We start from the raw sequence: 21,079 nt of genomic DNA, 5'->3' as shown, positions 1-21,079 counted from the left end.
TTCTTGCACAACTGGCACACACACGGAAGTGACGAAGTCGGATGTCCAGCACATTGCCACTTAACTGCTGCTGCCTGTAGGCCTTCAATATGGAATTGGGAAATGCACATCCACTTACGCTAGGCTCAAGAGTCATGTCTTGAACCTGCTCGGCTAGCCCTGATGAAGTACCATCTGAAATCAACCAATCGATCAACATAATCAGCAAAACGTGTTGACAAGAAGACTCCGAGGTCACATGTAGCCCTATCAACTGTAAATGTACCGTAATACTGGCATATCCACTTACACTGCAGCTATAACCACACTGCTGCCACGAAAAGTTGCAAAAGGTTGCTGGTTACTATACCATTATCGGGAGGTCATGGTTTGTCAACGCTTTGTTTACACTGTTGCTGATGACATTCTACCTTTCAAACTTCGTACTCCTCTGGCTGAAGTGGCATAGGAAGCATAGCTGTACGGCTCTCGGCGTGCACAGCATTGTGTGACTGATGTGCAGCCGTAATGGCAAGACCTTTGCAAAACAGTGGCATGTCACAGTCGTTTAATTTCCCAGCCGACTAGAACGCTTCACTCTCGTATGCGGAATCCATTCATGTCCTGCATTTAGTAACATACAGTAGAACCCCACTGATACGTTTTTCACGGGACCATAAAAAAAACAAAAACAAAAACAAAAAACGTAAGAGCCAGGAAACCGAATTCGGGAAACAAGAAAAATTGAGAAATGGGAGTAGTGTTGAACTGCACACAATATTATTTTAATTCTTACGTGTGAAAAGAACACTCCCTGCTTTTCTTTCTTTCGTGTGCAAGATTTAGACAGAGTCGCCGGCTCCCCTCGCACGCTTTCACTCACACATACAGCATACAGCGCGGCGACGCCGTTATCGCCCTTGGACGTCATACGGAACATCTATGAGCCAAAACCAATTTTAGGGCCGTAACGCGTCATAAACACCATCTTTAGATAACAAATACGGATATCAAGGGCCATACTTTTGCTGGCGGAAACCGAAAATGCGTCATAAGTGTTGCCCCCGGCACTTTGGGCGGCCAATGCCATCGTCAAGCAACCAAGCCAAGCGACATGAAAAGTCAAAATGGCCGCTCAGGCCGGCGCGGGGTGGCAGTTCGCAACGAATGATGCTGGAACGGTCCCACAGTTGCGACGTAACAGCTGGGTTACCAATGCATTGGGTTCTATGGGAGCTGTGCCGGGACCGACCAAAAACGACGTAACAGCCGGGAAAACGCAGCACCCGGGAATGTAACAGCGGGGTTTTACTGTATATCACAAGCTCTCAAAAAAAGATGCTGTGCTTGCACTCTTGTAATGACAGGAGATCAAAAGTGAGCGCCACTTTGAAAGAGCTACAATGCTGCATTTTGTTATTTAGGTCAACGTTCTTAATGTAAATTTGCAGGTAGGTGCAGGAAAGTGCCGTGTACAAAAATGAAGATACCAAAGATCGATTTTCGAAACAAAGTAGTGTCTAATTGTACCTGCCAATGCCAACTACAGTGTTGTTAATTTTTGGCAGCGAATGTGTTAACACCGTCGCTTGCCTACGAGAAGTTCATAACTCGAAAGACCGCTCAGCGGCGTTCAATTGGACATTAATGATTTTGCATTCTCAACTCATAAAGTGCTTAGGTGTCCTGGTTTTTTTTTTTTTCCTTGGTTGTTAAGACCGAAAAGGCTGAACTCTGCATATAGCTCACATAACTGTCCTTGGCAGAAAAACAAAGGTTTCGCCAGGGTCCTTCGATACTTTTCTCCTGGTCATGAAACTCCCGCGTAACGCTATGGGAGAGCTTCATATAGCGCCCGCAGTTGTGGCGCTGGCGTCGCTAGAAGGGGAAGGGGAAGGCGGCCGCTGCTGCCGAAAGCGGAGTGTCGGCGCGGCGTGCTGTTGTGCGTGGTTGTTTTTTGTTTCGCCTGAACGTTTCTCTACATGCAGTGATGTCGACACTTCGTAATTCACCATAGCAGCGATGCCCAACACTTGGTGTGTGCCAGGCTGCCGCTCCGGAATACAAGGGCGTCGTTGAAAAAGTCTCCTTATTCTGTTTATCAGCCAACCCGGAACTACGCGACAGGTGGAAGCGAGCAATCCCGCGACTAGAGACTGCCGGGTTCTCGTATGAATCGAAGTACTTTCGCGTGTGCGGAAAACATTTTGATGCCGAAGGCATTATTCGTGCGGACGTGTGTACAGTGAATGGAAGCATTATGTCACTGCCACACGATCGACCCAAATTGGTTGAAGACGCCATTCTCAGGATTTTCGAAGGCTTGCCTGTGTACTTGTCTAAACTGCCCTGCAGCCGACGTTGCGGCCGTCGCAACTGTAGACGTCACCGATTCAGCCGAAGAAGAAATTCACGTGTAAGTCTGGTGCACCGTGAACAATAATATAGCCTGTGCCAATGTCTACATGAACATTGTTGAAGACATCCTGCTGGACGACCGTACTTCCTTGGCCAGTGTTGGCTGCGCAACACATTTTGTCAGCACTACGGCTGAAGTTGTGCATTTTTTTTTTTTATTAAGTGCCGTTTGCATTTTTTTTACACGCGGTAGGAACAGGTGATTTTGTGCTGGTGCTCGTTCATCATGTCCAGCCACAGGAGAGAGGAAAGCAGTGACAAATTATTTTTCCAGGTGTTTTGCCTCATTCCCTCTGTCCACCAACTTTTCTGCCAGTCTATCAAACGCAATCTTAATTGCAACCATATGTGCAGTAGTGGTTGCGGCACTTTTGCATTCTTGACACTTGCTAGCAATAATCGTATAATAACTGCCTAATAATCGTATACCATGCCATCCATTCCACCATTTTACTAAGCAGACACTGTCCTGCAAGGGGTAGCGTAGTTAGCACAAGTCAAAATGCTATCCACAAAGACCTACGCAAACTTGTTTTCTGTTAGGCAGAAAAAATATTTAAAAAATTAAGCTCTAGTTGGATTAAGAAAACTGAGTATAAAGACAAACAAGAGAAACATGCAAAAAAGTAATACAGTTATTCTGTTTGATCGGTAAATACAGTCTTGAATGACCTAGTGGTGATGGAAGCTCTGAGCTGGCTTCAATCTGCGCTGGTATTTTTATAAAAAGACTCAGGTGGTGTTTTCGGGTGACTAAGTGGAACGCCAGCCTTGAACTGATGGTCACTGCAACATTAAATGTGAATGGATGAAAAAAATACAGTCGTGCAGGTTTGAACCAATCATGTTGAAATTTGCGTAAATGCAAGAACTTTCGCTTAGAAACCGCACATATTACCTATATCTAGCATGCGCAGTTCACAGCTGCTGCTGCAATTAATGCCAAGATGACTTTATTCAGATGTGCCTGTTCTACGTGCCAAATTCCCATTGGCAGCTTCGCGATACCCCAGAATAAAGAGGATATTAGCAGGAGAACGAGTGCTGCGGACCGCCAGCCCCCCCCCCCCCCCCCCCCCCCCCCCGCCGCAGTAGGGCACACTATAACTTCTTGCGCAAGCAACGTTAATCTGTGGGTCAGCTAGGCTTAGTCACGGTGCAATGTATAATTTAAGCTCGATTTTAATCACCTAGACAGCAATGAAGAAACGCAGGTATAGGTACGAGCACAAGCAAAATTGCATCACTTGACGGGCAGCCTTGGTTGAACCATTGCTAACAATCAATGCTTGAAGTAGTAAATAACTCGCATGCTATCTTATTTGGTCAAGAGTAATCACTGCTATGTTCAGTTAGCGAACACAGTGAAAAAAAAAAATGTGGGCAAGGTGTTTTTTATGGCAAACATCAACGCGAACGCGCGACTGCCCTTGCAAGCGCGCCAGATTGATGCCCTTCTACTCACGGCGGCACCTCTGGTGGCAGCTTTTGTCCCTATATGAAACTACAGCGGGAGTTTCATGACCAGAAGAAAGTATTGAAGGACCCTGTTACATCAGCGTGTGCAGAAGGCAAGGATACAAGGCAAGCCACCAGCCATTCTACCTGCATAGTGATGAGTGTCGACCCAGCCTCCATCCTCGTCACCTTCTTCCTCTAGCACCTTCTCGTGCTCCATGCTGTACTCCATGTCCTTGCAGCGCTTGTAGCATGGCACTGAAATGCCACACCAAGTCACAGGTTATCAGAAGAAAGCACCGACTGCCTGTGCAACGATACTCTGCTGAGCCTCAAGTGAACCTGCTCCGTGGTACACCAAGGTTGACAAACTGCGGCAATTATGTGACACAATGGGTGAGACAACACAATGTTATGAAAATAAAGTATGTCTGTAACTCAATACATGTGCGCCAGTCTAATATTTGCACTGCATTTCACAAAGACGCCTCCTCGAAAAGGCTCCTCACCCTGTTTTCTCAAGCCTTATGGCAAACGCATTTGCTTACAGGGCCTATAGCCCGCCCTTATACTATGCATCAGCGGACCCTGGCAGCATGCGTACACGTGACGCTCATAAAAGGACACTATGAGAAGCTCGTCGGAGAGAAGAGTTGAACTGCAACAACTATGCCAACAATGAAAATTATTGTTTACTTTCCTTTCACATGTTAGTGTCTCAATATTTCGGGTATACTGTGCAACTTATTCCACAGACTAAATAATAATTTGTAATGCATAACTGTTTCATCTGCTCACTCACATACAGTAATGGGCATTAGCTAAGATACATGTATCTTAGATACTCTCGATATCTTGTATCTGTATCATGATACGTCTCGCAAGATATGTACTACTATCAGTATCTGTATTTCCGATACATGAAAGAATGTATCGTGTATCTTAAGATACAAGATACTGCAATCGCAACATCACCGTGTGACACTAGCGAACATCTGCGCGCAGCCGACCTTTTGTTTTCTTGATTTTTTGTTTTTACAGACAACATGATAAAACTCCAAGTGGTATTTGCGTCATCATGCAGAGGCTTCTCATTGACGATCTTGTAATTAGAGGGCGACCCGCTAGGTGGTCGAAAAGCAGAGCAGCGACTCCCGTCAATTACAAAAGTGAGAAGCAAGAACCGCTGACAGCGCAACATATACAGATATTTCATGTTAAGCAGCTAAAGTAATCCCAATAAATTGTTTCAGAATGGAAATATATGCTTTGAGCAAAAAAGACAAAATTTTTTAGATAGTAACAGACGTTTCATTCAAATGAAACAAGGTTGGTCGGAGTTAAGAAATTTCCAAGCAAACATTTTTGTGCATACGCGTTTGCTGTTACATTATATAGATCTATAATAATAAATTTGCCAATGTATCGAAGTATCATAAGATACAAATGGAAAGTATCGTATCGGATACAATAATTGCAGTAGTATCTTGTATCTGTATTTCAAATACTTCTTGCTTCAGTATCCTCTATTGTATCATGATACAATTGCAAAGTATCATTGCCCAGCCCTGCTCACACCTCACCCATCTTTGAGCACCAAGAAAAGTAAGCATGTTTGCTTAATGTGATAGCACACGGAACAGCTTATTTAGGCTTAGAATCCTTCAAAATGAAGTGAACACAATGCAATCCACTTACAACAGTATTACATATAATATTATATCACTCAATAAGCAGCCACTGTAGCATTATCAATTTTTCACCAATTTTAAGCAAAAATAAACCACTTACACTTGTGCATTATTGCATCAAATAAATAAAATCGGAACAGTGTATGCTGTATAGAATTCTGAACACATCGAAATAAAGACTTCCCTTTACTCACTAAAGATACGAAAATTTCTCAGAGGAAGTTTTCGGCCTACCATGTTAAACGAAGCATTTTTGCTTGCATTTGCAAAGAGTGTATATAGTAACATGCAGTTGTCTGTGCTGTTCAGTAAGTCAACTGAACAACTATGCAATGCTTCTCCTGCATTATAAAAATAACCTTTCTTTCTTTCTTTTTTTTTTTTTTTGGGGGGGGGGGGGGAGGGGGCGACGATTAGGCACATTTTCTGGCACTGTGTAAACAACAGCAAGCTAATCAAGCAGCCAGTTACTGTGCTTAAGCACACTGAACACAGCCACTGAACACAGCTTTTGAAAAAGTGCAGTAAGTTCAGAGTTCACAAGCCACCTTCATGACAAGTCCACTTGAAGGGACAATGCGGCTGCAAGCTTAGGCCACCATTGCTCTTGTGACCAGCATGTCATCCCAGTGCCAGATTATTGTTTCTCGTCCTAGGCCATTAGGTTATCAACAGGGCGATGAAATGAAATCCCTTATGCCAGGAAATGGAGCAACATTCACATGAATCTCGTCAATGCAGGCACTTCCACTAGTGTGAGATAAAGAAGTAATCAAATTATGGGGTGTTTCATCAAAAAGCAGCACACATGCTATGAGAGATGCTGTACTGGGGGGCTTTGGATCAATTTCGACCACCTGGCATTCCTTAAATACACATAATCTAAGTCCCAAGAACTTTTGCATTCCTCCCCCATTGGAATGAGGCTGTAATGGCTGGGAGTCGAACTTGCAACCCTGTGCTCGGCAGCAGAATGCCATAGCTATTTTGCCACTGTGGCAGATACATAAACTGATCTGTTCTCTGGAAAAGTCTAGCACCGAAGGAAATAATATAATGCGATTAAAAATTCTATGAATGACTGGCTGGAGTCTTCTCAGACTGCACCCAGGTCTGAAACTGCCATCATTGTACGCTCGAGGTTACTGATATAGCTGTGAAGGTGAACACCATGTGCCACTTTACAAAATCTAAAGCACTGCTTTTTCATGTATTTACCTAGCCTGACACCTACAATACTGTTTAGTTCATTTATTAGAGGAACAAAAAATATGCGCACCTGAAAAACTGACCACTCACGAAAGGTAGGTATTGGCTATCAAAATTACGAAAATATTTACAAATCATGAGAATATGAAACAGTCGATGCTTACCATTCCTGGTAACAAGAAACTGCTTATCAGGTGGCAAGTAGGACTTGGCGGGCAGGCCTTCGCCAGCTGACCACTGCCATGTAGGGCAGTGGTGCACAAGGTTGTCTCCAGCAAGCACAAACTGCATACAGGCAAACATGTGTCCATTGCTCAGTTGTTTCCATTTTGCTCAGTTATTTTTAGGCAGCATGAAACAGGCTAGTATGCAAATTGCAGCAAGATAGTGTCACAAACTAGGCATAAGGGCACTTGAATTTCATTACAAAGCAACACTATGCTGTGTTTTACATAATTCTTTAATTAGTTTTGCCAGTCCACCCAAGATAGTTGGCACCACAGTACATGCGATGCCTGTCCTTCCAAGCTGTCATATATGACATCAATGCTTTTCTGCACTTTTGTTATGTCAAATTCTTTCTTAGAAATTGGGACTTAAAAGGGGCACGAAACATTTTCCTCTAAGCAGTGTTTTTCAAAAACATAATTCTGAAGATTTTTGGATGAGACCTAATATGAATGGGGAAAACTAGGAGTGCAATATTTTCCCTGTTAATTCACCCTAAACATAAACTCGTTGGTTCCCATTGGATAAAAATGCCTGGCCAATCACCTACCTTGCCTTTCTACACACTACAAAAATTGGCAGAAATGTTTGTAGTTGTGTCCTCAACCGCAGAATGTATTTGCTTGCCAAGCTTAAGGGTTGGTTCAGGGTCCCTTTAACTCTCTTAGCTGATGTGTGCTTACACCCCAGTTACACAACTCAACATGCTTACCTCCTATAGAACTTCCAACCTCAAGTTTGCAAACAAACACCAGGGGTGGTATTCTGCAAGAGTCCACCTAGTAGACTGTCAATTTTGGCTGTTGCTGATTGGTTGCAGCTGTACGAGCGAGAAGGGGACTGGCTGTGGGCACCTGCCTCCTCCTCACTCGTGCAGCTCCAGCCAATCAGCAGTGGCCAAAATGGACAGTCCACTAAGTGGACTCTTACAGTGGTATTCTACAAGAGTCCACCTAGTAGACTGTCAATTTTGGCTGTTGCTGATTGGCTGCAGCTGTACGAGCGAGAAAGGGACTGGCTGTGGGCACCTGCCTCCTCCTCACTCGTGCAGCTCCAGCCAATCAGCAGTGGCCGAAATGGACAGTCCACTAGGTGGACTCTTACAGAATATCACCCCAGCATCACTGCTTCCACTAACGGAGAGAGGCGTCACCGTATCTGGTACCATGAGGAGCTCGCGATGCCCACAATCTTTTCAAAATTGCGCCTCCTGTCCTCCTTGTTCCGCGATGGTTCAGCAGTCGGCTAGCCAAGGTGCCCGGTCCTGTTGCATGGGGAACTGCCACAACAGTGACAAAAATACTCGGGGCCTGCAGCTGCCTGTCAAGTTCTAAATTAAAGATTAAATTATGGGGTTTTACGTGCCAAAACCAGTTCTGATTATGAGGCACGCCGTAGTGGGGGACTCCGGAAATTTGGACCACCTGGGGTTCTTTAACGTGCACCTATATCTAAGTACACGGGTGTTTTCGCATTTCGCCCCCATCGAAATGCGGCCGCCGTGGCCGGGATTCGATCCCGCGACCTCGTGCTCAGCAGCCCAACACCATAGCCACTGAGCAACCACGGCGGGTGCCTGTCAAGTTCTAGTTTCTCGGATAAATGGTATGAAAAGGAATGCAGGCAGGCATGGATAACCACTATCCGCAGAATCAAGTAAGTTGGAATGCGAAAGTTTGTCATTTTACTTAATGCTTACTATTATTCGCGGCTGCATTGTTGCTTTGCCTTGGAACTCAGTCATGAGAGTTTGCTCGCGACAATGAGAATATTGCTGCCGCTCTACCTCAACGTGCTTTGAGTGATGCATTAGCGTCGGCTGATTTGTGTATGTGACGCACATTGGGCTTTCTCGTGTTCGTCTGAAAGTGCGTGCTTGATCGGGTAACATTTCTGTAGTAACAAGTTGCAAGCAATTGAGCGCTTTAGCACAGGCATATTATTATAGTAGCCGTAGCCCATTTCTAAAAACAATGCGGATTGTACTATGTGGCATCTCGACTCCACAAATGCTGTTGCGGCGGTTTGAATCGCTTTGGCTCTCGGTTGTTCTTTAATACTGGTGCAACATGGGCACTTTATTGAGATCAAGCCTGATATGGACCAAATTTTTGGTTGTGATCAAAAATGGTAGCTGTTGCACAGTCAAACAATCTGGATTGAGCCGGTTGAGCTCCCTCAGCATTACGGTGCAGATGACAGCCAATGATCTCGATCTACTGCATCCGGATTGCGTGAAATTGTGGTCAAAAGCACCCGTGTAGAAGCACCCGATCCGTATTGGACTCGACAGTGCTCCAAAGTGCCTGAATGACAAGGGGTATAAATACATAATCAGTTTCAACACCTCAAGCACATCACAGTCTGTGTTGCACGATGCAATGATGAAATTGTCTCTCTTGGTACTTGTGAGGCAGCTTTCCACACGTTTTGTCACGCTTTTTTTAGTCTGATGAATCCGTTACCTCTTCGTTTTTAACATGCAGTGGTGTCGCATCACATCATGCCACTCACTGCTCCCGACTTGACCCTGCCAATGATAGCAGTGATGGCATGCTTGTCTCCTCTCTTTTTTGAGGCTATCCAAAACTCAAGTAGGAAGACACATACTGGAGGATCTGGGGATCCGATACAGATCCAAACACACCTCAATATGTAAACTTCCCCTAATATACCACAGAAATTTAAGGATAGACACAATACCAAAAAACATGTATCCTGAACATCACAAGGACAGAAGGAGAGCAAGAGCTAAAGCTCTAAATAAACACTACTCAGGTCTGCAGGATATAGTCCACGTCGACATTGCAGAATACCCAAGTCGAGATGCCTTCTCAATAGGCATAGTTAACAATCAAGGTCAGGCCCACTCCGCTGACACAATTAGTTGCATGCATGCAGAGGAAGCAGAAGAGGCAGCTATAGCTCTGGCTATATATGGCACCACCGCGGAAATCATTTTTAGCGATTCCAAAACCGCAGTTAGAAACTTTGCCAGTGGCAAAATCCAGAAACCGGCCATGCAAATTCTAAACAAATATCCACCACCTGATCGCCAGACTCAAATCATCTGGGTCCCGGCATATTCCTCGCACCCAGGAAATGAGGCTGCCCACAATTATGCCCGAGGTTTCGTCAGCCGGGCGGTGGGAGGCCTCGACCTGGGTTCAGCGAGGTATCGCATGGCGACTTTCCACGAAACTACTATGCACTACCGCGAAGGTAGACAAAAATACCCCCCTCCACATAAATCACTGAATAAACTGCAGCAGGTGACCTAGAGACAGTTGCAGACTGGCTCATTTGCCAACCCTTACAAGTATTCGCTAATATATCCGGGCTCCTTCTCACCTAAATGCAAAAACTGCGACGCCTATAAAGCGGACCTGACACATATATTGAGCGACTGCCCCGGGCTCAAACCTAGGGCGGAACTCCAACTTGATAAAAGTTCGGACTGGGAGGTAGCGGTGTCCAGCTTGGATCCCGCGGTCCAGCTGCGGACCGTCAACTGGGCTTTGGAGGTCGCCGAAAGTCAAGGGCTTATGGCCACCTTACGCAGCCTAGCAGAAGAAACCCAGTAATTCAAATAACTGTGCATCTGACGAAAATAAAGTTTTCCCTCCTCCTCTTGCACTACCCCCCTGCCCGAAAATATGCAGAATTTCAAGGGAAGGTGTGAGCCCTTCGTGTTTTCGAGGCTGTTGTTCCACTGAACAGCAGGCTTGTGTGGACAAATGCACGGTGAGACACACAGCCAGCACTCCCGTACACAACATGCCTATGCGACCGAGCTGCCTGGCTACTCTTTCGATTGCTCCCATGAGCAGTGCTGCTCATTAGTGTCCGCAGCACCTCTTACCCCAGGTTGGGAAGTCTAAATGCAATTAGTGCTCGTGCGACATTTTTATAAGTTGCAAGTCCCATTCTGAACATGTTTATGTATTATTAAAACACAAGGCAGTAAGGGCTTTTGAAAGTACTACACAGGACTTCGTCAAATTCCTTTACAAATTGTATTCAGGCTATAAAATATCCCTGCTTAGCTTCAAAGTTCTCTGCATAAGGACTCGGCACCCCCCCCCCCCCCCCCTGTCACACATGCGCACTCAATCAAATTTCAAGTTTATGAAGATGAAATTCGCATTGTGTCTGTAAGACCAAAATGCAGTTACCTAACCAAAGTATTAAGCCAAATATAGCAAGGTCATACTGTTAATTTACTGCAGTATATAGAGTGGCAGCAAATGAGAGAAGCACAGCCAGTAAAATGTAACAACTCTATGCTAATGCTATTCCTTCTCACGCTTCTCAGTGGTCAGAGCGACGGTCCACTCGTATTATCAACGAGATCAGCCGGCTTCGAATGGTGGATGATAAGAGTGGCATAGAATCGAGCGGAAGGATTTGCTACATTCGCTATACCGGCCCAGCTCATGTAATAGTGGGAAACAAAGTTGCAAACAAAGTTGCAGTTGCAAACAAAGGCCAGCCATGCAACGTAATTTTCCAGGATGGCCTCATTTCTCTTTGATTCACGATCATAGAATGATGAGTGTTAAATTACTGCTATTTGAGCTATATATCTTTAGATAACCAGACAAAGAGGAGTTGGGGAAGAACATAACTTTCTTTTTCTAGTTCACTCATGAACATACACTGGATATGCCTGTAATAATCAGCGCACAACAAACAAATAGTCAACTCCTCCTTTAAGACAGCCTGTGCTGTATGGAACAGTGGTTGTGCTGTATATATTAACCCTTTTCGCAGAGCAGTTTGTTCTAGAGAAACGATATGGTGCATACAGCGGCGCGCCATACGTCGCCTCAGCGACCGCGCACAAATACGAAACCATTACCACTTCTACCTCGCTTCTGTGTGATCAGCTGTCGGAAATGCAACTAGTTTTCGCTAACGCACTGTGCTCCAATTATGCTGATTTGAGTCATGTGAGTTGAAGACGTGTGCAGTAGTTGGCTGCAAAAATAGTGATTGGCATATTAAGAAATGTAATGAATATCTGGGGCCAAGTTCACGGACCGCTGCTGCAACTGTCCGTACGTGTTTCCGGCACTTCAATATGTACGGCTTTCCTCGAGGATACAGAAATTTGCTCATCCGCCAGCGTTGTATCGCTAACCTTCAAAGACAGGGCTTCAGCCCCGGTACGTCGGCAAGAGTGAATACCACTCGTAAAACAATAATAAAGGGAGTAGCGCCACTTCCTGTTATAGTAGGTTTCGTGCACAGTATCTACAGACATCTACGCCAACTGATACGGAAACTTATGCCCACTCTTTCGCCAACGTGTCAAGAATAAGTGAATGGGTGCACACTTGAAGATATGCGCACTATTTATGCACACTAAGTGACGGTACTACACCGATAGCGCACGAATGGTCGAAGCTGAATGTTTTGTGACGGTCCACAAGAGTAAGCGAGTTACAAGGCACTATAATGCGCCGAACAGCTATGTTTCAAGGCTTGTGCACAGCAAGAGCAAATCTAACGGAACTGCGCACACCCACGAGCGGTTAGGCAGAAAATAATCAGATAGTGACCGCACCGAGGAACCTTACTGAGCCAGAAACGTGACAAGCCGCTACTTCAAAATATTTGCCCCACTCCCCAAATAAAGAACGAAGACCAAAACACTATAATCCTAATTCAATTCATGAGCAGAAAGTTTGGATAGCTTCGAATGCATATTTAGCCCAGCTTTTACAGCAAGCACCATGCGCGAGCAGCGTTCCCCGTTAGGACAAAGCTTAATGAGCTTCGAAAGCGCTTTTACATGTCCTCTGAAGCTGTGGCCGAAGCTTCGTGTTGTTCACCCAGTCACGAAACAGGTTTGCTAAGCCGCAGCGGCATCATACACATCCATTGTAAACATGGAGGCAACGGAGGCAAGCAATGGACGCGTCACCACGTGATCAAACATGGCAGCGCCCACGAGATTGCCACGAAAAGGGTCAATATATGACTTACAATGGGCCGCAGTGAAGGGGTTTTACATCTGTCTGGTTGGGCGTCAGCCCAATTGGAGAGGGACCCCAAAAAAAAAAAACATTACAAATAGCACTGTTGGCTCTATGGAACCTCACCCTTGAACGAGCTGGTCTGGCTTCGAAACATCGGATGCATTAAATAATATTTTGGTTTGTGTCAAATCCAGTCATTTCAAATTTGGTTAAACATGTGTGATGAAGGTGACACTATATAGCTTTGTCACAGACGACCTGCACTCCGTGTATACACCCTTCTGCCAAAATTCTGGGAGTGTGCTCGCATGTCAACTAGCTTGACGACCACAGGCTACAAAGCTAAAGTTGTTCCGCTTGATGCAAAAACGTGCGTTTCCGGATTCAATGTGCATTGAGAGACAGCGAGCTTGATGGAAAGAGAAGAGGAAAGCCTGCTGACAACACCATGGGCGTGTAGTGCACGGCTAATTGTGCACATCAGCAAGCTACAGCGCAAAGCAAACGCTAATGCGATTCTTTCGCCGTATTTATCCCCACACGAGACCACTGCATGCAACATAATCGGCGGCAGTAAAACACGTCCCCTTTCGCCGCAGAGCGGAAATATCAGTTGAAGCAAATAATGAGTTCTCGTGATAACAAAGACGGCCGTGTCAATTATGTGACAATCGTAGAGCACGTGCTCTGAAAGGCGAGCTCACTTCTTCTGGTGTGATGACTCCAGTCTCCTTGAACTTGGATTCCTGCACAAAGCGAGAATAAAGCGTAATCGCACAGCAACAGGTTCTTTCCGTCTGTGTAGCACACGCAGCGTCGCATGAATATTTGACATGATGCAGGAAACACAGGAGAGGTCGAAATACCTTGAGGATCGGCGTAAGCTTGTCGGCGAAGCCAAGAGCTGTGCCTTTCACGGTGTTAATAACGCTTTGCATGGCTTTGCGAGTCTCAGATGAACGTCCGAAAAGGCCGGGACGCGCGTCTACAAAAAATCACAAGTGACACTGATCCGCTGAGAACGAAACACACCCACACATACCCAACATCAAGAGCTACGATAGGCGATATGAGGAAAATCAGCTGCAGCTGCGGACTAATCTAAGACTTGAATTGACTTCGTTCGACCATATTCTGTATGGTGCGACCATTAAACTTTCTTCCTAAACCCTTGCATTCGTCGACTTATCCATGTGGTACATGTTTAAACGTAATAATGATAGTGTTACAATGGACGTTATTGATACTATATTTATTTAAAACATCGTTGCTCTTCAAAATTTCTTGTGTGCACGGCAGCAAAAGTACGCAGCTCTCTCATGCGCGGGTCTGCGCGCGCGCACGTGCCTTTGGCACCTGATTGGCCGGTTCACGCAACGAACCGCAGGGCGACGGCCATTCGTCCAGAGCAAGCGAGGGGCTGCCTTTGGTGGTAACTTCAAAACAGACGTTGGCCCCTCCTTGTCGGTTGTAGCGGTGCATGCATAGTTGCACTTGTTGCTGCCGTCACTGAAGATTATCTGGATATTTCGCCGTTGCCACCGTCATCCACAAGCTGCACCGTAGCAGCTAAGGCCCTGAGAACCCCTAAAGCTACAGCAGCTGGATCGTAAGTTTCGCCGCGCAAAGTTAGGCGCGCGGAGTTGCCCGCGACGACATCGCATTGCCGCCACGTTATCACAGCCTCGACAACGAGTGAGGCTAACATTTTGCTGTCCGTGCATTCTTTCACTTTTTTTTTTTTTAATAGGGACCTATTTGCCCGCTGAATCAGCCCAATTTCTTTTTATTTGCCATCCTCGTAGCATACGCTCGCGAACGGCTTCGAACGCCTTCGAACCGTTGCGCTGTTATTTTGTCCCGCGACTGTGCTCTCTTAATTGTAGGCCCGAATAACGACTCGGGAGCCCTGCTAGAGCAAACTTGAGCCTCCTGGGCGCCATGTGATGCGCAGACCGTTGTTGCACAACTTGTGAATGAGTCCCACATTTATTTAAAAGACACGCAATCTTTTGTCTCCGCAGCCCTCCCCCTCTTGGCAACGATGGCGACGAAGACATCCAGACAGCTTCAGGTGCTCGCAGAAAACGGCCGCAAACATGGTAAGCAATCTGCAAACGTCTTGCCAGCTCAGAATGTGCATTAAAGTATCACGTGTGGTCGTACGAATTACGTTGCTACTCATGCAGGGAACACCAGGACCTATTATTTGTACCGAATGCTTACGCAGGCCATCGAGGCGTAGCGCCGAAAGGCTCTGGTATTTCGCTTACGAAGCGCTGGCTTGTTGCAATACGCCTTCTCGACAAGCGTTGAAAGCGCACACGTGGTGGTGGCAAATGTTTCTGTTGCCGGTTGTAGCACGAAAGACGAGCCCATTGTGTTATCTTAAGACAACGTGGCTTCTCGTGCACCTTTCACGACCGCTTGAGGGGGGGCGTGCTAGCGCAATGTGCATATTTTTAGCAAGCTACGCAAGGGCAACAATGCAGAGGGAAACAAATATCCCAGCACACCTGGTTGCTGTCGCGATTTGACACACATTTGTGCATTAGCTGCGGTGCTGACTAAGCATTCTGTCCAGTGCCATTGTAGCTAACGATTGGACTAGTTTTAAGAATGCTTGGCTTTTTTTTTTTTTTTTGTAATACAATAGCTAAACTTGCCGCTTCCATGCATGTGCTTTGTTTTAAAACGTAGAAACAAGAAGAGAAATCTGTAGTTTTAGTGACAAGGAAATAGTAGGCTTCAGAAACAAATTTTGTTAGCTCATTTGTTTACGAAGCACATCGTGCAGTGCGTGTTGAAAATTAACATTTTTCTTCAACTTGCAGCAAGCTCTCATTTAAGAAATTAACCTGTCTTAGATGTAATCAGTGGGATCTATCTTTGAATAGTATGAGCTCGGGTCTAAGAATGTCTTGTTTGCAATAATGCTTGTGTATAATTGAACATCTACCTTGTATCGCCTTCGCAATTAAGTTCCCACATTCAATACTGTTATGTGAACTGGTGAGCAGCACTTCATGTGCTGCTCACCAAGTGCTTTTTTTTTTTTCTTTCTTTTTTTCTTTTTTTTTTTTGCCATCGAGGTTAGCTAGCATTCAGACAGATTCGCTGCGGTGCACAATGTGCACCGCAAGCGAATGCACAAATGTGTGTCAAATCTCGACAGCAACCAGGTGTTGGAATATTTGTTTCCCTCTGCATTGTTGCCCTTGCGTAGCTTGCTAAAAATATAACCGTATATGGTATTATGCACGTTGCGCTATCATGCCCCCCTCAAGCAGTCGTGAAAGGAATTGCAGTTGTAGTTGTGCAGTAACTGAAGTAAAGGTGTGAGTAGCACCACATTGCTGGTTTACTATTGGGTCATGACCTATTCTATAAATCTGTGGCGGGACCAAATTATAGACTTCTTCGGTGCTGCATAGCATTCAAAGCCATGCTTGCAAGGCAGCATGAAATGCCCTTATGATGAACATGCCTCATTTTTGGACACTAGTTGTGCCATTGCAACTGACCTGCACTTCAAGGCAACATCAGCAGTTTGTGGGCAGAGCAAACTGAGCATTTGCATACATTAGCTATGAAACAGGGATGAGCTCTCAAGTTTCTATCGTGTTTTTTTTTTTCTTTAACTCTACAAGCAGCTCCAAGGTCATTTTGGTTATCAGTGGATCTTGTAGTTAAAAGGATAATGGATTATTCCAGCCCAGGTGTTTGCAAAGGATTTGGTGCTGTTTCAACCTGTGCTTTACTTGTAAGCACTTTAGTGTGGCATGCTCGATGGTTCCCATTCCAACTTGTAGGGAGCACAAGCCCTGGTATCCCAGAAACGAGCAGCCGAGAACTCCCCACAGAAGGCCCCCTCAAGGAAGCGTGCCATTCTGGGTGACATCACCAACCCCAACCACAAAGCAATAGTGACCGCAGCAGCAGCAGCAGCCAAGAAAGGTGGCTTAATCAAGCCAGGGCCCAAGAAGACAGTGCTTCGGGCACGGAACGTCGCAGTTGCTGCAGCAGCCGCTGCACATAAGCCTGTAGCCAAGGCAGCCACTGCTGCCACGGTAGCCACCAAGCCCCTGCCAGAAAAGTGAGACTCGCTCCTGGAGTCGTGTCTTGCATGCTCATCCCAACCTGCGAGCTGCCGGAAAGCATCAAGCGGTGCATGAACTCTTGACAGTGGCGATTGTATAGCGATGATCCAGGAAAGGGGTCAGCAATTGCTAGAGTTGAGAAGTGTGGTTGAGCTGAAGCATTTTAATTGTAAGGACTCGCTAAAGGGATGCTAAAAGCGGTCAGTAGTTTATACTCATAACTGTCAATTGACGATTCATTGCAATGTGCAGCACAACTGGACACAGAAAGAACACTGAAACGGCACTAAATTTGGAAGTGGCCGATTAGTAAAAAAGAAAAGCGAGAGCAAACTTGAATTTTTTTAAAATTTCCTGCTTAAACCCCAGTGCTGATACATTAGTGCAACATCATGGTTTTAAAGTGCCTCCCTATATTTGTCCTGTTGTGGTGCAGTAAAAGTTTAACTTGCCAAGTTAAGTCTTAGCTGTCTCCTTTAAAATAAAATGTAGTCCATCTCTATAAATTTAAAAAAAACTAGGCCTGAAGAAATCCATCAAATCTCACTGTGGTTTGTTCAATTCATGAGCTCGCGCAGACGCTTCACGGCGGCATCGCCACTGGTCTTTCATTTTTGCGTCTTTATTGCTGGCTTTTTTGGCATTGTAGAAGGGTAAATTACTAACACTGGCTCAAACTTATTTTCTCTCTAGTCTCCCTCTATTAGATTCAAAGACCAAATCAAATAGAGCAATATTCAATTCGTTAGAGAAATTTTTGAATATTTGCACACCCCTATTCTATACCTGCCAACATTTTAAAGCCTTTGTTGTAAAATTTCCAATTTTGTAGCTTGTCTACGACTGTCATAGTACTGACACACATATTTTTACTTTGTGGCCAGCTTGGGGCAAAAGTCAGTTTCAAAAGAATTCAAATACAGATGCTGCTGACTAATCTTGCAGAGCTAGATATTTTTTTGATCAGCTCAGTTATTTGGTCTTAACCGCCGCTGCACGAGTCACCTACAGAACCAAACGTTGACCAACCGGGGGGCGCAGAGGTCAAAAAGCTAATATTGCAGTAACCTGGGGTATCGTTTTGGACATTGTCGAATCCCACCATGTTGTCAAATTTGATAACGGCGGCATTTAGAGCCCATCAAAGGCCCGCAGCAGCTTCTGATGGCCCCCCAATTGTACTTCATTGCTCCTGCAAATTTTCGGCAGTGCCGTAATTGTAAACGAGATTACGCCGTTTTTGAAAATTTAGAACAGCAGCAAAGCATATACTTGGCTCTGTGTTTGTCTGGTTGAGCTTTGCACCTCCAGGTGGCGCCACTTGCATCACGTTCGTGCATCGGACGTGATGCAAGTGTTGTTGCATTAGCAAAACAATGACGCAATGCACTGAAAACTGTACTGACAGTGCTGCTACATTAAAATGGTGGATAGATGTGTATACTTCAAATGAGGTAGCACAGTTGAGCCACAAGTGCAGGCAATGCATGGATAAAAGAAGCTCCAGGAAAGGTGGCCAACCTGAACTACTGAAAAATTTTTTCGCTTCAGTATTGCTCTGGAGTGAAAAAAAATCGTAATGTTCAGGTTTAGTTAACGCTTCGATACCCTGCGGCCAGTGCGGTGTCATGTGTGGCGGTAAAGGCACAAATGTGCACCAGCCAAAAAAAAAAAAAAAGTTTGCACCCTTTGGGTTGCATCCTCTCCCCAAACAATAATCATCTGCCTTGCTTGCGTTTCCTTGAAAACTACTTTCCTGCCGAAAATGCTGTCTCGTGCCGATAATGCGCAAGCCTTTCGTGACTAGAAAGTACCGGGCTCGCAGCGTTAAAGAATGGAAATGTGGACAAGACATGACGATTATTGTTTGGAGACAAGGTACAACCCAAAGGGCGTAAACTTTTTTTTTTAGTGATGCGGTTCCTGAATGGTTTCTGCTATTGACTATGGCAATGTGGACTCCCCTGCTTCATTTCGGTTGGGTGCTAGCGCTGCTTTTTGCATTTTTGCGTAGTATATTTGCAGAATTCCGCGCTCCGAGGGCTATATAACCGGTGTGCAGCTAAATACGTCCGAATGCCACTAACATGCATACGCCTGCCTGGGCCAGAGGACGAGTCCGAATAAATGAGGTTTAGTGTGTAATGGCGTTATGTGAATATGAATGCCAACTAGCGCTTGCAAGCGATAGATGCGTGCTTCTCGCAGCATATCAACAATTTGCTTTAAAAAACAAAGTGAGCGCACACGCACGGCAATAGAACACACAAATAATTGTCAACTTTCATATGGTAATGCTTTACAGAACACCAAATGATGCTATATAAAATTCTTTACATCACATTCTCAGTGTGTGGGATCTGTGCAATTTTTATTTTTCAACATTTTTTATTATATTAACTTATAAGGTTGGCAGGTCTGTACTTTGAAAGAAAAGTGTGCTTGTGGTACACTGATAGACATGAATTTGCACCCTGCCTTTTAGAGCTGTTTGCAAAACACAAATCCACCGTCACAAACTGCTCGTCAAGCCTTAAACTGCTCGTCAAGCCTTAAACTGCTCGTCAAGCCTTAAACTGCTCGTCAAGCCTTAAAACTGCTCGTCAAGCCTTAAACTGCACGTCAAGCCTTAAACTGCACCTGCAGTTGTTCATGGCCAAGCAAAGCCTTCCTAGTGTCACGAACATCTTGCAACATTAAAAAGCATGAACACAAGATGCAAGAAGTAGCACTACATGGCACAGACCTGAACACCTTTCTGACAAAGTCATTCCTGTCTTACATTGCATCTGTGCAGCTTTGTAGCTTGTGCTCAGTACAGTGCATAATGCTGCCTTGAAATTGTGCTTCATGCAGACCTACAAGCTCCGAAGAACCGCAGACCTCGGCCTTGCCAATTGCGTCTGAAGAACGGCAACGCTCTGACCTGCCTGAAGGAGTTGCCGACTTTGACTTTGAGTCTCAAGATGAACCATTCTCGGAGTCCACATATGCATCGGACATCTTCAACTACTACAAGGAGCGAGAGGTGAGAATGACTGGGAGAAACTTGGCTGTGAAAGGTTCCCAGTTGTAAACATTTGAAGGTGTTTGGTCAGTGGGCATGCTGCCAACTGCAGGAAAATCTCACTTTGATAATTGGTTATGAATAATATTTACTACTGAAGCAATCTTGGCAAGAATTGTACGAGTAGTATGTGTGAAAGTTTATACCATGTATCAGTTGCTGTAGAATCTAACAGTAACCTTTAAAAGAATTTTTTTTCCAGCAGTTCTTGGTCTCTAACTTCCCGTATCTAAACGTTCCTCCACTCCTCGACACTCCACCTCAACTAAAGAATTTGATGGCAGTGCCAACCCTGGACAAAAATGGTCACCGAGCTGCATACACTCCCAGGCAATTTTTCAGACGCGTAGTGTCTTCAGTTGAGTGGAGGAAGAGCTTCAAGTCTGATTGTTTAAGAATATGAGGGCAAGACCTGTGTACCCCCTTAAAGACTGGAGTTGGTGCACATTGAAGTGTTTTCTGCTTTGGCATAGGTTCCTAGCTTTGGGTTTGTTGCTCAACTCTATTCATACGATTTGGTGTGCCTAATGGATGTCATTTGGGTATGATTTTCTTTTTTTTTTCCCCCTCTAACTGTCCTGTCCCACTGTTGTCGTCACAGGAGTCGTTTGTGGTTCCGAAGTACCGCGATCGCCAGATGGAGCTCTCCGTGAGCATGCGGGCAGTGCTTGTTGACTGGATGTGGAGGTGCAAGAGAACTTTGAGCTCAATCACGAGACACTCTACCTGGCGGTCAAATGTGTCGACAGATACCTGTCCCTGGAGCCCTGCTCTAAGACCCAGCTGCAGCTGCTGGGAGCCACCGCCATGTTTGTGTCCTGCAAGTTTGACGACTTTGCCCACCGCGTGAGGGACTTCCTTTATATCTTGTGACGATGCCTACAGCCACGACGAGCTCATTGCCATGGAGGTATGAACCTGCTTGGCCATCTGATCTCCTGTCAA

The 21,079-nt window shown here is 45.3% G+C and overlaps 2 protein-coding genes across 3 annotated transcripts in view; one reads left to right on the top strand and one right to left on the bottom strand.

Annotated features, from left to right (window-relative positions):
* The window catches only part of LOC119441885 (ubiquitin-like-conjugating enzyme ATG3), a 48,981-nt gene extending 34,967 nt beyond the window's left edge, over nt 1–14,014 (bottom strand). For both annotated transcript variants that reach the window (XM_037706526.2, XM_049661698.1), the window contains exons 1-5: nt 13,834–14,014; nt 13,672–13,713; nt 6,920–7,040; nt 4,003–4,113; nt 119–174 (exon numbers count right to left, since the gene is read on the bottom strand). In XM_037706526.2, coding sequence (XP_037562454.1) covers nt 119–174; nt 4,003–4,113; nt 6,920–7,040; nt 13,672–13,713; nt 13,834–13,905 — 402 coding nt within the window. In that variant the 5' untranslated portion in view covers nt 13,906–14,014. The remainder of the gene's footprint in view (nt 1–118; nt 175–4,002; nt 4,114–6,919; nt 7,041–13,671; nt 13,714–13,833) is intronic.
* A 2,414-nt stretch (nt 14,015–16,428) lies between these two features.
* LOC119440450 (G2/mitotic-specific cyclin-B3) lies at nt 16,429–20,984 on the top strand. The gene is made up of 4 exons (XM_037705356.1): nt 16,429–16,503; nt 16,780–17,063; nt 19,924–20,095; nt 20,736–20,984. Exons 1-4 carry the CDS (start codon nt 16,429–16,431, stop codon nt 20,982–20,984), a joined length of 780 nt encoding a protein of 259 aa, XP_037561284.1.
* The last annotated feature ends 95 nt before the right edge of the window (nt 20,985–21,079 follow it).

Source organism: Dermacentor silvarum, chromosome 2, assembly GCF_013339745.2.
Source record: "Dermacentor silvarum isolate Dsil-2018 chromosome 2, BIME_Dsil_1.4, whole genome shotgun sequence".
Taxonomy (NCBI): domain Eukaryota; kingdom Metazoa; phylum Arthropoda; class Arachnida; order Ixodida; family Ixodidae; genus Dermacentor; species Dermacentor silvarum.
This window is presented reverse-complemented; position numbering and strand designations above follow the sequence as displayed.